We start from the raw sequence: 14,899 nt of genomic DNA on the forward strand, positions 1-14,899 counted from the left end.
ATATGTAGATCATTAATGCTTGCAGAAATTAAACAGTTATCACCCCCTCTCTCCAACAGAAAGATCCCAAGATTAGACTAGATTGATTTTACTGAAATTTCCGAAAATATATATTCTTATCTTGAACTGTTTAGAAAAAGGATAACTACACACCTCTTGTAAGGTCAGTATAATCTTATTTCAGCAAACAGCACACTTTTTCTGTAAGGGCCAGATAATAACTACTTCAAATATAGAAGCCATATGGTCTCTCTCACAAATATGACTGCTGTTATAATGTGAACACTGTCATAGGCAGTACTTAAATGAATTAGCATGGCTACGTTCCAGTAAAACTTAATTTACAGAAACCAGTGGTAGGACAGACTTGGCCTGTGGGCCATAGTTTGCTATGGCCTGAGGAAAGTTATGACCAACCTAGAGAGCAGAGACATTACTTTGTCAACAAAGGTCCGTCTAGTCAAGGCTATGGTTTTTCCAGTAGTCATGTATGGATGTGAGAGTTGGACTGTGAAGAAAGCTGAGCGCCGAAGAATTGATGCTTTTGAACTGTGGTGTTGGAGAAGACTCTTGAGAGTCCCTTGGACTGCAAGGAGATCCAACCAGTCCATTCTAAAGAGATCGGTCCTGGGTGTTCATTGGAAGGACCGATGTTGAAGCTGAAACTCCAGTACTTTGGCCACCTCATGCGAAGAGCTGACTCATTTGAAAAGACCCTGATGCTGGTGGGAAAGATTGAAGGCGGGAGGAGAAGGGGATGACAGAGGATGAGACGGTTGGGTGGCATCACCTACTCAATGGACTCCAGCAGTTGGTGATGGACAGGGAGGCCTGGCATGCTGCGGTTCATGGGGTCGCAAAGAGTCGGACACGACTGAGCGACTGAACTAGAACTGGACTCCTGATCTTGATACTTAGAAAGAAGGAAGGGTCAGTTCTCACCTATGAACATGGGTGTGAAAATCCTAAGTGAAATAACTGCAGATAGAATCTAATGCTTTGTCAAAGTATCACACAACTTGGTTATCCCAAGGGTACAAGGATAGTTCAATCTTGGGAAATATGTTTATGTAATTTATTTCATTGAGATTAAAATAGATAAAATCACCATACCAGTCAATGAAGAAAAATTGTTTATTAAAATTCAGTACCCTTTCATCTTAAAAGCTGTAAGCAAACATAAAAGGAATGTCCTTAACTTGATAGAGTATCTAATAAAACCTCCAGCAAACATCATATTTTTGAAATTTTCAAAGCATCCCCCATGGCAGACAGGAATAAGACAATTATGATTGCTATCATGCTGCCATTTATTGATCTGTGGTCCTAGCCACTGCAGTTAAGACAAAAATAAAGAGTCAAAAGGAAGAAGCAAATTACCATTATTTGCAGATGGTCTGATCATTAATTATGAAAAACCAAAGACACACAACAGAAACTAGTAGAACTAATAAAAGCATTTTTAAAACTTTCAAGACAGGAGAAGGAAATGGCAACCCATTCCAGTATTTTTGCCTGGAAAATTCCTTGGACAGAGAGCCTGATGGGCTGCAGTCCATAGGGTCACATGACTGAGCACGCATGCGTGAGGGGGCTTGAGGGGGCTGGAGGTAGATGGATTGGTAGCAGTAAAGAGGTAGAACCGCCCCCCCTCCAAAGTTTCAAGACCAAAGATCAATATGTAGAAACCAGCAGTGTTTCTTTAAACAAGTGGTAATCAACTGGAAAATATGTAACTTGTAAAGATATGTATTATTCACAATAGCAACAGAACTATACTAGAACTGAAATACCTTGCTGATAGAGTGCAGGATCTTTACAATAAAAATAATAAATCTTCGTTAAACGATTTTAAAAGACACGAATAAATGGATAGAGATCGTCTGTTCTTGAATGAAGAAACTAAATATTGTAAAGGTGTGTTTTTCTCAAATTAATCCAAAAATAAAAAGAGATATCCCCCAAGAAGTTTTCAAAAGATCTGAGAAACTGATTTTTGAAATTTTTGTAGAAGAATAAAGGTACAACTACCTGAATGTTTGTTTCATTATTTTCTTTACTTTTTTGATGCTTGAAGTATTTCATTTAAAAAACAAAATTAAAAAATGGGTTGAAATCTCACTGGACTTACACTGGCTTCTCATCTGTTTCATCTGTCTTCACTGTGTTTCTTTTCTTCTGTACTTTCTAAGTCTGGTGGATACCAGAAAGTTATATGTATTGAAGACCATATATTTTTTTCATAGGTTTCCTCATGCAGACATTTGCATTCGAGTTGTTGCCCTGAACTCCTTTTAGGCCTGGGCTTACTGCTTTTGATAGAGGAAGATTTTATACTACAGCTCCCTGAGAGTTCGGAATTTTTCTTTGGGAATATGCAGTTTTCCTCAGAGAGCTGCCTTTGAAATCAAGGAGAGTAGCAGAAAGCTTTCAGATACAGGTTCCAGCACACCTGACTAAAAGTGGCTTTCACAGCAACAGTTACTTTCCTGACGTAAGAGGTCTGGGGGTTGGCCGTTCCCCTGTTGCTCCAGCAGCTCAGGGGTCAGGACTGCGGTTCACTTCTCATTGATTTTCTAGGCCTTTCCCTCACAATGACAAGATGACGGTTGCAGCTCCAAGTTTCAGATCCCCACCGGACAAGCAGGGAGGTATAGGGTTTCTCTTTGTACAGCTCTTCTTATCATGATGGGAAATCTTTCCCAGAAGCCTCTGAGAAACATTCCTCTCGGGAACCATTGACCCAGAATTGGGTCACACTCAGTACCCCTAAACCTGTCACTGCAGAGGGCAGCAGACCTCCCTTAGTGGTCAGGTGTGCCAGAGCTCTCACCTGAACAGAATCTGGGTCTTACTGGTAGCAGGGAGGAAGGGAGAATGCTTGTGGGCTAGATAGCCATCTGTCTGCCACAGCGTCCACCTGAGTGTGAAAAATGGGCTTCAGAAGGTGATGGTACACTTTGCGCCCATCCAGACTAAGCACTGGAGAAGGCAGTGGCACCCCACTCCAGTACTCCTGCTTGGAAAATCCCATGGGCGGAGGAGCCTGGTAGGCTGCAGTCCACGGGGTTGCTAAGAGTCGGACACGACTGAGCGACTTCACTTTCACTTTTCACTTTCCTGCATTGGAGAAGGAAATGGCAACCCACTCCAGTGTTCTTGCCTGGAGAATCCCAGGGACGGGGGAGCCTGGTGGGCTGCCGTCTATGGGGTTGCACAGAGTCGGACTGAAGTGACTTAGTAGCAGCAGCAGACTAAGCACAAAGCCAGGAATCTTTGTGGTGGGCCACCATTTTAGGGGATGTTCAAAGGCCCGTCAGGGGGAGCTTCCCAATGGCTCCGTGGCAAAGAGTCCACCTGTGACACAGGAGACGCCAGTTCGATCCCTGCGTTGGGAAAATCCCCTGGAGGAGGAAATGGCAACCCACTCCAGTATTCTTGCCTGGAGAGTCCCATGGACAGAGAAGCCTGGAGGGCTGCAGTCCAGGGGTTCACAAAGAGCCCGTCAGGACTGAGTGTGTGCATGCAGAATGTACGCTTCAGAGGCCTGACACATCAGTGCCTTTGCCTGGGCCTCAGGTACACCCCCTGGAGACTGAGGGAAGGACAAGACACTGGAGTGTCCCTTGTCATTCCAGCCCTTTCCAGTAAGTACTTCCAATCCCAGTAAAACACTGCCAAAGGAAAAAAGACATTTGCATTTTTTTCCTTTTTAAAATGAAAAAAGACAGTTGCTCAATTAATTTATGTTAACTAGACCTCAAAAGTGTTAGAATTGATATTGTAAACTTTGAAGTTGGAGAGACCACTCACCTGCATGTGGTTGAATAATGAAGGGCAGCAGCTACTTTATTTGAAATTCTTACTACTGGGTAAGATGGGCTTTTAAATAAAGACTTCTCTGGATTGGGGGCTTTTGACAGTACCGATTGAAATTGTAACTGCTTTCATATGATTATGAGAAAAACAGGCTCTACCAGCACTGTGACTGGACCAAGCTTACATATACCCTGAATCAAGTCTTAGCCCCAAATGTCTGAGCCAGGTATCTGTCAGCTGTGATCCGGACACCTATCCTGACCTGCGTGCAAGAATCATGTGAGAGATAAAAATATCTCTGTCCAGTTGCTTGTGGCAGCATTTGAGAGAGAGCTAGGATATGAAAGTAGGACTGTGGAAGGTTGTGAAAAAGTAACTTGGTTACAGTAAACGCTGTCTCAAAGAACCTTTGCCTCTGAGGAATCGTCCTCTTACTAGCACTGTGGTTTTAAAGAACCAAAATCCTATTCTTAGAAAAGAAGAGCCTCCTCTTGAGAAAACTGCTAAAACCAAATTTTAAAAACTGATAAATTAGGAACATTTCTTTGCTTTTAATGTAGATAATACTGTAGATAAGGTAGAATCACCTTAGATAGAATTCCCCCAAGTAGATCTCCTGAGTATTAGAATAAAACTTGAAAGAAACATTTAAGGAACAAATAAAACTATTGTTGATTTGAAGTAATTAATTAGACTACTTAGAAGTAAAAATATATGCCACTGAATTTCAGTGTACAGATGACAGCATTATTTGATTTACCTTAGACAATAAAAATGCATCTATTTCATTAAGAAAAAAATGCTTTTATATTTTTCCTAACTGCCTCTGCTGCTGCTGCTGCTGCTGCTAAGTCACATCAGTCGTGTCCGACTCTGTGCGGCCCCATAGATGCCAGCCCAACAGGTTCCCCCGTCCCTGGGGTTCTCCAGGCAAGAACACTGGAGTGGGTTGCCATTTCCTTTTCCAATGCATGAACTGCCTCTAACACAGAGTAAATCATAGAAACATTGGTGTTGAATGCAGAAATTACTATAATTAAAAGTTTTAAATAAATTATATGTATTGTCATAATATTAAGATGATTTATGCCCTTAACATTTGGAGAGTATTTCCTTTTCTGCACTTTGTTTTCGTTAAGAAGAATAAATACTTGAGCAGTGGCTGCTGAAGAGGCCTCTTTCCCACTTTGCAGAGAGGAATGTGAGCGGCGCCGTGAGCCGCTAGCAGGCGTCCTCGTGCTGCCCCCTCCCAGCCTGCCTCGGGCCTGCCCCGCAGCCCGGCAGCTCTGCTCCCGGGCCCTGTCACAGGCGGCCTGTGGCAGGTGACAGGTGACTCCTCTCAGGAGCCCATCTGAGCGCATTTGGGCGGCCTCGGACCAGAGACCAGCGCTGGCTTTCCAGATGAGCATAGCCTCCCAGCTCGTCCCACTTGTCCAGGTAGCTTCATTGGTTAATTCATGCAGTCCAACCTAGCTAGTCTTGGCTGTGGAGTGCAATTATTTCTGGAAATGTAGAAAAGCAGTTTAAATAAGAAAAGGTACACATTTGCATTCAAGTAGACCAAAAGCCACATGGGGAAAAGAATGGAGAAAGAAACAAGCATGTTGGCAAGAGAAAGGAAAATAATTTGACGACAGATAATTAGCAAAAATTAATTTCAAAATATAGCTCACCCAGGAATCTAGGCCTTTGAATTGGCTTCTATTGTTTCTATTATTAAATATCTCTAAATAACTTTTAGGGAACTTATTTAAAATTTTTGTTCATTCTGTACAAACATACTGAGCTCCTACTGTGTTTAGAAAGTATCTTTGCCTTATTTTTTTTAATGTATTGTACAAAATAACATGGCAGTTGTAGTAAAAAACAAGCTACTGCATCCCCCATGCATTTCCAAAAAGCTAAAAACACATAGCCTGACCCAAAAGCAAAGTGGATGCCTCCATAGATCAGAAACAGTAGAATTGCAGAAGGGCAGAGGACAGTTGCAGCCTGCATGGCCTTGGTTGGCTGGCGGTTGAAGCCCTTGGAGTAAGGGTGAGGTCAGTTGCCTGATGGAAAGGACACCGGGAGCTGAGACTTAGCAAGATATGGGCCCAGGGAGGGCGAGGACACAGCCGCAGCGCAGTAGAGGGTGGGCTGTGCTGCGGTGGTCGCTGTATTCCTTTGGAGCAGGAGCCCTAAATTGCCACTCTGGAGAGCCTCTGGCAGCAGCATCACAAACAGAACGTGAATTATTTATTAACTTCAGATGAAATGAATGTTATAGCATGACCTGATAAAGAAACTAAATATGTTCAGGATGCTCAAAAAAGTAAAGGAATAACTTCTATTTTAAAAGAACAACAACAACAAAAAAATCATGGAAGCAAAGGTGTCCATAATGGAAACAGGTAGATATACACAGATATGAAAGATATCAAATAAAAAAGGGACTAGAAATGGATAACTTTATCCAGGATATGGTTGAAAAGGAAATTAGTAAATTGGAATATATCGAAAAGTTCACCTATAATGCATCAGAAAGACACAGATCTTAAAAAAAAAATACCAAAAGACTGATGGAATAAACATTGTATTTACTACAGAAGCCTAACCACTGTGTAAAGTTGCCCTCTCCCCATCATTCTCTGTCTATCACATGCTCTGTGCATTCCTGTCATAAAACTGGTGATTCAGCAGAATTACCCGGACTGTGTTTTTGTTGACTGGACCGCTTTGCTGTGCTCCTGCTGGGTGCTGAGCTCTGTTCTGGGTGTACAGTGTACAGACAGCCAAGAACAAGTCAGATAAGGTCTTATTCTCATGCAACTTGAGTTCTAGCCTATTCATCACTGTACCTCTGGCATCTGCACCACTGTTTGGCTCAGATTAGGCATTCCGTCTATATTGGTGAATGAATGGGCAAATGACCGAAGTAATTCCTGCCTCAGCGTGTCTTTGGTATGGCTGTGGCCTTGCTTGTTGCTCTGTTTGGCCAGTTTTGCAGTGGTGAGAGGCCTGGAGAGGAGAGGAGGACTTTCTCCCCAGAGCATACCCTGCTCCTTCCAGTCTGTGACCCCGAGAACACACTGTTACCACTCCCACAGACCTGGGGTCCACCTGAGCTGTGTCCTCTTGCTTTTTACTTCTGTTTTACAATTTACTTCTGTTTTACAGATTAGTCGAGAAGCTTCAGAATGAGACCAGCACTGTAAGCAATGTCAATGCACACATTTTTCTTTTTTCTTTTTCAGGCTGGAGTAAAAGGGACATTGGGAAGATTAGTTGGAATTTTTGAGGTAAATCTGTTAAAATCTTTGGTGCAATCGGTATTATATTAATAACCATATATATCTTGACCTTTAGACCATTCAGACTTCTGTAACAAAGATACCAGAAATCGGGTGGCTTATAAACAATAGAACCTGATTCCTAGGAAGTCCAAGATAAAGGCGCGAGCAAATTCAGTGTCTGGTGAGGACCCCCTTCCTGGTTCATAGACAGCTGTTGCTTTGTGTTCTTGGATGGCAGAGAAGGAACCAAACATCTCTAGGGTCTGTTTTATAAGAACACTAATTCCATTCATGAGGGTCATCTGTCATAACCCAGTCACCTCCCACTGTCTCCACTTCCTGATACCATTACCTTGGGAGTTAGGATTTCAACATGAAATTGGGGTGGTGTTAGTGGGGGTGGCTCAGATGGTAAAGGATCTGCCTGCAATGCTGAAGACCCGGGTTCGATCCCTGGGTCTGGAAGATCCCCTGGAGAAGGAAATGGCAACCCACTCCTGTACTCTTGCCTGGAAAATTCCATGGACAGAGGAGCGTGGTAGGCTACAGTCCATAGGGTTGCAAAATGTCGGACACGACTGAGCAACTTCGCTTCGCTTTCTGGCGGGGACATAAACACTGTCCATTACTGTCTTTTTTTTTTTTTTAATTTTCTTTTGACCATGTGGGATCGTAGTTCCCTGATCAGGGATCAAGCCTGTACCCCCTGCACTGGGAGTTCAGAGTCTTAACCACTGGACCGCCTCAGAAGTCCCCATTGCAGTCTTCATCTGGGAAAGATGCCATCTTTGTTTCACCAAGTTTTCAAAACAGTGCAGCACCAGGAGAGAATACTGTGCTTTCTCTTTTAAAATCCCATTAATCTCCTCTGTACAGCTAGAATTATGTGTAAGAATTGTTTTTCCCATCTCTACCTCTCTTCCTCTCCTCAAGATGTGAGAAGGGGTCGATAATGAGGAGACAGGAGAAAGAGGAGATGAGCAGCTGCAGCAGAAGAGACTAACAAGCACTTAGGCTAGAGTAGGGATTTGGAGAAAGTCAGAAATCAGGGGATAAAGATGAGCAGGGCTAATAGGAGGAGGGGCCATGTGTGAGGTAATCAGCTGGCTTGCGTGAATGGGCCCTCTGCCCATCACAGTCTCTTTATTTTTCTGCTATGAAGTTAAATGTACTTCATACCTTTTCTCAAGAGGTCCCCAATCCTTTTCTCAGTATTTTTGAGAAGTTGCTTTTTAGGGAAGAAGAAGGAAAAACCAGGGTGTAAAGCCTTGGCTTTGGAAGCCCAGCCAAAGAGCTCACCCTCTGATTCAAGCGTGGCATGTTTTAAGTAGGCCAGCTGGCGCCATTCCATATCTGATTGTCGGACGACAAAAGTAAAAGAAGTCCTTGGATCTGAGCTCCCTGGACATATGCAGTAGAGTCTGTTTCATTTATGTAATCTCAGCTCTCTAAGGAAAAACTCTCTGTCCCTCTCTTTCTGCCCTTCAGAACCAGGAGAGGAAGCATAGAACGTATGTCTATGTGCTCATTGTCACAGAAGTGCTGGAAGACTGGGAAGACTCGGTCAGCATCGGTAAGTTGTCCCCAGATGGCCTCCCAAGAGCTCTCACGACCAGCCTTGGCCACACTGCAGCTCTTTACCCAGAAGCACAGGCGAGAGCCTGATAAAGAAAAGAAATAACAGAAGGATGTGTTTAAATAAGCATGTCTGTTTTTGAACTTGTGAAAAGTACTATTATATTTTTAAATGTTTAAAAGGAAGCTGAAGTTGGATGCATAGTCAACAATTAGAGACAAGGCCCATAAGAATAAAACCAGAATTGGATTTTTCTAAAACCAAATTGGATCCTCCCAAGCAGATATTAATCGTGGCCTCTCCATTGCTAGGCTTTCTGTTGGCCACTGACCCCAGTGAGAGCAGGGCTGCAGCTGCTGTTGCGATGCTTATTCATATTGTTGGAGGAAACTGACTTCAGTGGTGTGAGCCCTCCCTCCAGAGCTGTGTAGTAGGTGCAGAGTGGTGGGAGTACCTGGAAACTACCGGTTACATTCATGTTACCCTTGAGGTGAACTCGCCTTTTCTCCTAAGGAGCCATTTTCAGTGATCCCAGATCGGTTGTGTGTATATATATATATATATCTTTTGACCTAAAAAGTGAGGTGATTTAATGATTGGTTCATGGTTTTAATCTTTGAGCTCTGAAGGAAAAGCGTAGAAAAACATAAAATTAATTTACTTTCCGTTATAACTTTGGCAAATAGAATTTACTTATCAGAACTTCTCTGTTGTTAGCACGTGCTTCACCATCGTGCCTCTCAGCACTGTTGATCTGGACATTTCACGGCCTTTCAGTTTTTAGTTGCTTTGTATTTGATAAGAATGCAGTAAGCTTAAGTATAAATAAATTTGGTGAGGGGGTATTAAAAATAGACTCTTTGATAGCTGGTGCTGGGGCCAGAGATGAGTGTGGTGTGGCAGGCCCTGTCCTCAGACTACTCTGTTGGGTCCGAGTTGTACACTTGTGATACTCATTTTTAAGGCACCATTGCTCTGTTAACAACCAAACAAGCCCGTCACCTGTGCTCCTGCTGAGAATTGACCCTAATGAAACTATCTAAAATACGTTTTAGATAGCTAACAGGGAATAAGCCTGTTAGCCTTTCTTCACATAAGCCATTTTCAGGTGAAAAATTGTGTCTTAAAATATACAGGTCAGTGAATGACAAGTGATCCAAGGTCCATTCATCTGATGGAATGTTAGGCAGCTGTTACACACATGCTTATGAAAGCTGTGTGCCATGGAGAAGTGCTTATGAGACTGAGTAGGTGAATGAAAACAGGGTATAGAATTATGTGTATACTAATTAAGGCTACATCAAAATAGGAATTTGAAATGAAAACAAAGATGAGGTACTGGTTTTCACCTAAAGAATTGGCAGTGACAAACAGCAGTTAACAGTGCTGGCAGGAGTGTGGTGAAACTGACATTCCAGCACAGAAGCAGGATTGGGGATCAGCACATCCTTTCTGGAAGGCTGTTTGGCATGTCACTAGCCATTCAGATTTTTTTTAATTGTAGCATTCTTTATAATAATTAAAATAGCAGGCTGTTGATGTCCAGTGGTGGAGAAATAGTTAAGTGAATGACGTTACATCCATGCTAGACAGTGTAACACAACCACTACATGTCATACTGAGAAGAGTGCTTAAGAAGCAGCGTGAAGTGGAAAAGCAGCAGCAACAACCATAATAACGCATGGTCTTACAGCATGTACTTTGTGCCAGGTATTGTTCAAATGCTTGACGTATTACCCCTCACAGTAGACTTGTGAGATAAGTACTGTTGATTATCTCTGTTTTATAGAGGAGGAAAGAGGGGCACAGAGAGGTTCAGTAACTTGCCCAAGCCTTGGTGGCTGATTAGAGCCTTTGATATGACTGGAGCCCAGCAGATTAGCATCAGCGTCCATGTTCCCAACAGGAGCACTCTGTCAGGGCCTCCGAGGAATTCGGAGCACCTTAAAGCATGATCCCAATTATAATTTTTGAGATAGCTGTGTCTTTCTCAAATAAGGTGAAAGATAAGCAAATGCACTAAGGTATTAAGAGTAGTTACTTCTGGTTTGTAAGGTTACAGGTAATTATCTTGTTCTTTATGCTTGCTTCTGTTTTTCCCAGTTTTAACCAATGATCTTTTGTTAGCTTTGTCAGAGAAAAAGTAATAAAGGATTTTAAAACATGCATTTGAAAAAATTTTTGAAATACACTGAAAAGTTAATAGTAATTGTATTGAGATTATATTTTCCTCTTTTTAAGAAAATATTTTCTTTACTGTAGATACATCACTCTTTTTATTTACTTTTGTCTGCGCTGGGTCTTCAGCGCTGGGTCTTCAGTGCTGTGCCCAGGCTTTTTCTGGTTGCAGCGAGCGGGCGCTCCTCTTCGTTGCTGTGCTTGGGCGTCTCACTGTGGTGTCTTCTCTTGTGGAGCACAGGCTCCAGGCACTCAGGCTCCACTGGTTGCAGCACACGAGCTCAGTAGTCATGGCTCACAGGCTTAGTTGCTTCGCAACATGTGGAATCTTCCTGGACCAGCAATCAAACCTGTGTTCCCTTCATCGGGAGGCAATTCTTATCCTCTGTACTACCTGGGAAGTCCACCCTTTTTTTTTTTTTCCAACTATCCCTTTCAGCATCTTTTTTTTTTGTTATTTATATTTGGCTGTGTTGGGTCTTAGTTGCATCGTGTGGGATCTTTATTGTGGCACACAGGCTCTCTAGTTGTGGTTCTTGGGCTCAGTTGCTCCTTGGCGTGTGGGATCTTAGTTTCCCTATCAGGGATCAAACTCGTGTCCCTTGCATTGCAAGGTGGATTCCTAACCAGTAGACAATCACGGAAATCCCAGATATATCACTCTTAGACAGGATTTTTAAAATAAATACCTGGTTACAGGTCAGCCATCCCAGTAATTCTGGAAGCTGCATTAGCTTCATGTCTATTTTTGCGGGAGATGGGAATGCTGGCTGGGCTTCAGGCACGTATGTGTCAGCCACGGAAGGCCAGAGGCCTAGGAGCCGGAGAAACAGCTAGCAGTGGTTCTTTCTAGAGTACAAGTTTCACACCATTAGTCTCAGTTCTTCAGTTTTCAGATTTCTTACCTGTTTTCTGCATTAGGCATTGGTATAGTATTTGACACATACAAAGTGTGCTTCCGTCACCCTTGTTAGAAAAGAAAATAGGAAAAATATATTTATTAAATGTTGATAACTATTCTGGCTCTTTTGTACTATGTAGAAATATCAGTCAATGTGAACACAAATATTCATGGGAAGGACTGAAGTTGAAGCTGAAGCTCCAGTACTTCAGCTGCCTAATGGTGGTGGTGGTGGTTGAGTTGCTAAGTTGTGTCCGACTCTTGTGACTCCATGGACTGTAGCCAGCCAGGCTCCTCTGTCCATGGGATTTTCCAGGCAAGAATACTGGAGTGGATTGCCATTTCCTTCTCCAGGGTATCGTCCAGACCCAGGAGTCAATCCCGAGTGTCCTGCGTTGTAGGCAGATTCTTTACTGAGCTATGATGGAGGTCACCTGATGAGAAGAGCTAAGTCATTGGAAATGACCCTGCTGCTGGGGAAGATCGAAGGCACGAGGAGAAGGGAGCAACAGGATGAGACATGGTTGGATGGCGTCACCGACTTAATGGACATTAGTTTGAGCAAACTCCAGGAAATAGTGAAGTACAGAGAAGCCTGGCATGCTGCATCCATGGGGTTGCAAAGACTTGTACACAATTTAGCACCTGAACAACAACAGCAACAGAAACGTCAGATCACTGTGTTGTATACCTGGAACTCATATACTGTGTTGTGGGTCATTTGTACTTCAGTTTAAAAAAGGAAAGAAGGACTTTGCTGGTGGTCTAGCAGTTAAGAGTCTGCCTACCAGTGCAGGCAACATGAGTTTGATCCCTGGTCTAGGAACATTCCACGTGCCTTGGAACAGCTACTGAAGCATGCACGCCCTAGAGCCCCTGCAGCATGAGAACCAGCCCCAACGAGAAGCCTGCGCACTGCAGTGGAGTATTGCCCCCACTGTCTGCAGCTAGAGACAGCCCTCGCGCAGCAGCGAGACCCAGTGCAGCCATAAATAAATAAATAACTTTAAAAAGAAAAGAAGAGCATTAATGACAGTCATTTCTGTGGGTTTTTTCCCTGCGTTTTCTCAAAAGTTACAGGATCAGAAACCTGCTGCTGCTTCCCTTTTGTACTAATTTCTTTTACTCTCTGCCTCCACAGGAAGGAAGCGGGAATGGTTTAAAATAGAAGATGCCATAAAAGTGCTGCAGTGTCACAAACCGGTGCAGGCCTCGTATTTTGAAACGTTGAGACAAGGCTACTCAGCCAACAACGGCACCCCGCTCGTGGCCCCCACATACTCAGTATCTGCTCAGAGCTCGATGCCGGGCATCAGATGACTGAAGATTTCCTGTAAGAGAAGTGAAAATTGGAAATGAGACTGAAGTGCAGGTCTTCCCTCTCACCCTTGCTCTTTCACCTCTCCTCACAGACCTCCTCTTTCAAATAAGGCATGATGGGCAGCAGAGAAGGGGTTTATTGATAATGTTGCTGTTTGGTGTTAAGTGATGGGGCTTTTTCTTCTCTTTTTATTGAGGGGGTGGGGGTTGGGTATGTAATTTGTAAGTACTTTTGTGCATGATCTGTCTCTCCCTTTTCACACCCCTACAACTCTCTAAAGAGGCAAACAGCCTTCCCTCTGCCTTGGATTCTGAAGTGTTCCTGTTTGTCTCATCCCAGCCCTGGCCAGATTTTTTTTTTTTATTAAAAGATATCCAATATGAGATGAAACCTTTCAAGAATTTGTCCCATGATGTGCTCTTCAGTCCAGTAGGTTGGTCACTTTCACTGCAGGGTGCATTTATCTACACATTATATACTGGACATATAATATGTAAATAAATGACTTTTAGAAGAGGCATTTGTTTTTTAATTTTTCAAGGTTTTACTTTTTAAATTGGGGTGTTTCTGAAGTGGAGAGCCTCACAATTCATTTGCTTTTTCATTTTTGATGCTAGTGGCTAGGTGAGTTTCCCCGCCCTCTCCTTTCCCCAGTTGCTGGTGTAGTTACATAGGGTCCGGAAAGGGTTTAGCTACTTCATAGTCTCCCAGGACTCATGCCTTCTCTTCTCGAAGCTGTGTTTCCACGCCAAGAAAGAAACAGGAAGAAACCTATTTTCTTTTTTATTACCAAGCCAGGAGCAAATGGCCTCAGCTCAGATCCGGAGAAACAATGCTAGAAATTGAATTCCTCCCTACGTGTTGACAATAGGGATTTGAACTGGATTCTTGGGATTACTATCAAAAAAACTGGAGCGTCGAGCACTGTTTCTCTCCTGCTGGTTTGGAAGTTTTTTCCATAATGCTACTTACCGCCTACAGCGGCCTCTCTCCCTGTGCGTCCATGCCTTACACTGCACGGAGCTGGACATGGTCCTTGTGCCGGAAGCATCCAGCTGTGCTTGGCAGGCGCAGCTGCACAGCCCTGTCCCATTCTGGGTAACCATGTTATGTTCCTGAAAAGTACACAGGAGGAAAATTCAGATGTTTGCTTGTCTTTGTAATGTTATAGCACTTGTAATTGCACCATGGAACATGCTCAGAAATATTAAATTTGTCTCCCACCAGGATGTGAAAGGTCCATCGTCTGCTGAGAAGTGGTACGGGAGAATGCTTAATCATTTACTAGAACGGCTACATAATGCATTGGCTCACTGCAGACTGTCTTGTTGGTTTTTGATACAGGTTGGATGCTGGCTTCATTTGCCAGTTGTGTTGTTTAGTAGACAAGCACGCAGAAAAGGGTCTAGAGACTGAGGGTGGAGCGGGGGGACCCTGATCAATCCCTGGCTTTGAGACAGGAGTTTATTGCTAAACTGTTAGTGGCATCTCCTTTGTCAAAACACGGCTGAGATGTGAAATTAAAATCGTAGTTCTCTTTATTTAAAAAGTCTAATAAATACTCAAACTTTGAAAAACTTTTGTTCTTCCCTCCCGCTAAAAGAAATGTGTATATCTGGTAGGCCTGGTCATTTAATGTTCAACGTTTTGGGGAACGTCAGTTGAACTTTAATTTGCTATCAATTCTCAGTTTGCATCTTCTCTCCCAGTCTTAAAACACAGAGCCAAAAAGCAGGGCTGGCAGTTTCCTTAGCACCACTCTACCTCTGGGAAAGGCATCCTGTCCCCACGGAAGGGTCCCAGTGGATAGAAAGCACCATGGGATTTGA

The 14,899-nt window shown here is 43.2% G+C and overlaps 1 protein-coding gene across 2 annotated transcripts in view; it reads left to right on the plus strand.

The window, feature by feature from the left end:
• NUDT3 (nudix hydrolase 3) overlaps positions 1–14,647 on the plus strand; it is a 118,578-nt gene extending 103,931 nt beyond the window's left edge. The window contains exons 3-5 of one of the 2 annotated variants that reach the window (XM_055571668.1): positions 7,056–7,100; positions 8,583–8,667; positions 12,891–14,647. In XM_055571668.1, the coding sequence (XP_055427643.1) occupies positions 7,056–7,100; positions 8,583–8,667; positions 12,891–13,069 (309 nt within the window). In that variant the 3' untranslated portion in view covers positions 13,070–14,647. The remainder of the gene's footprint in view (positions 1–7,055; positions 7,101–8,582; positions 8,668–12,890) is intronic. The other variant, XM_055571669.1, reaches the window with a different exon arrangement.
• The last annotated feature ends 252 nt before the right edge of the window (positions 14,648–14,899 follow it).

The sequence above is a fragment of the Bubalus kerabau genome, chromosome 3 (genome assembly GCF_029407905.1).
Source record: "Bubalus kerabau isolate K-KA32 ecotype Philippines breed swamp buffalo chromosome 3, PCC_UOA_SB_1v2, whole genome shotgun sequence".
Classification (NCBI taxonomy): Eukaryota; Metazoa; Chordata; class Mammalia; order Artiodactyla; family Bovidae; genus Bubalus; species Bubalus kerabau.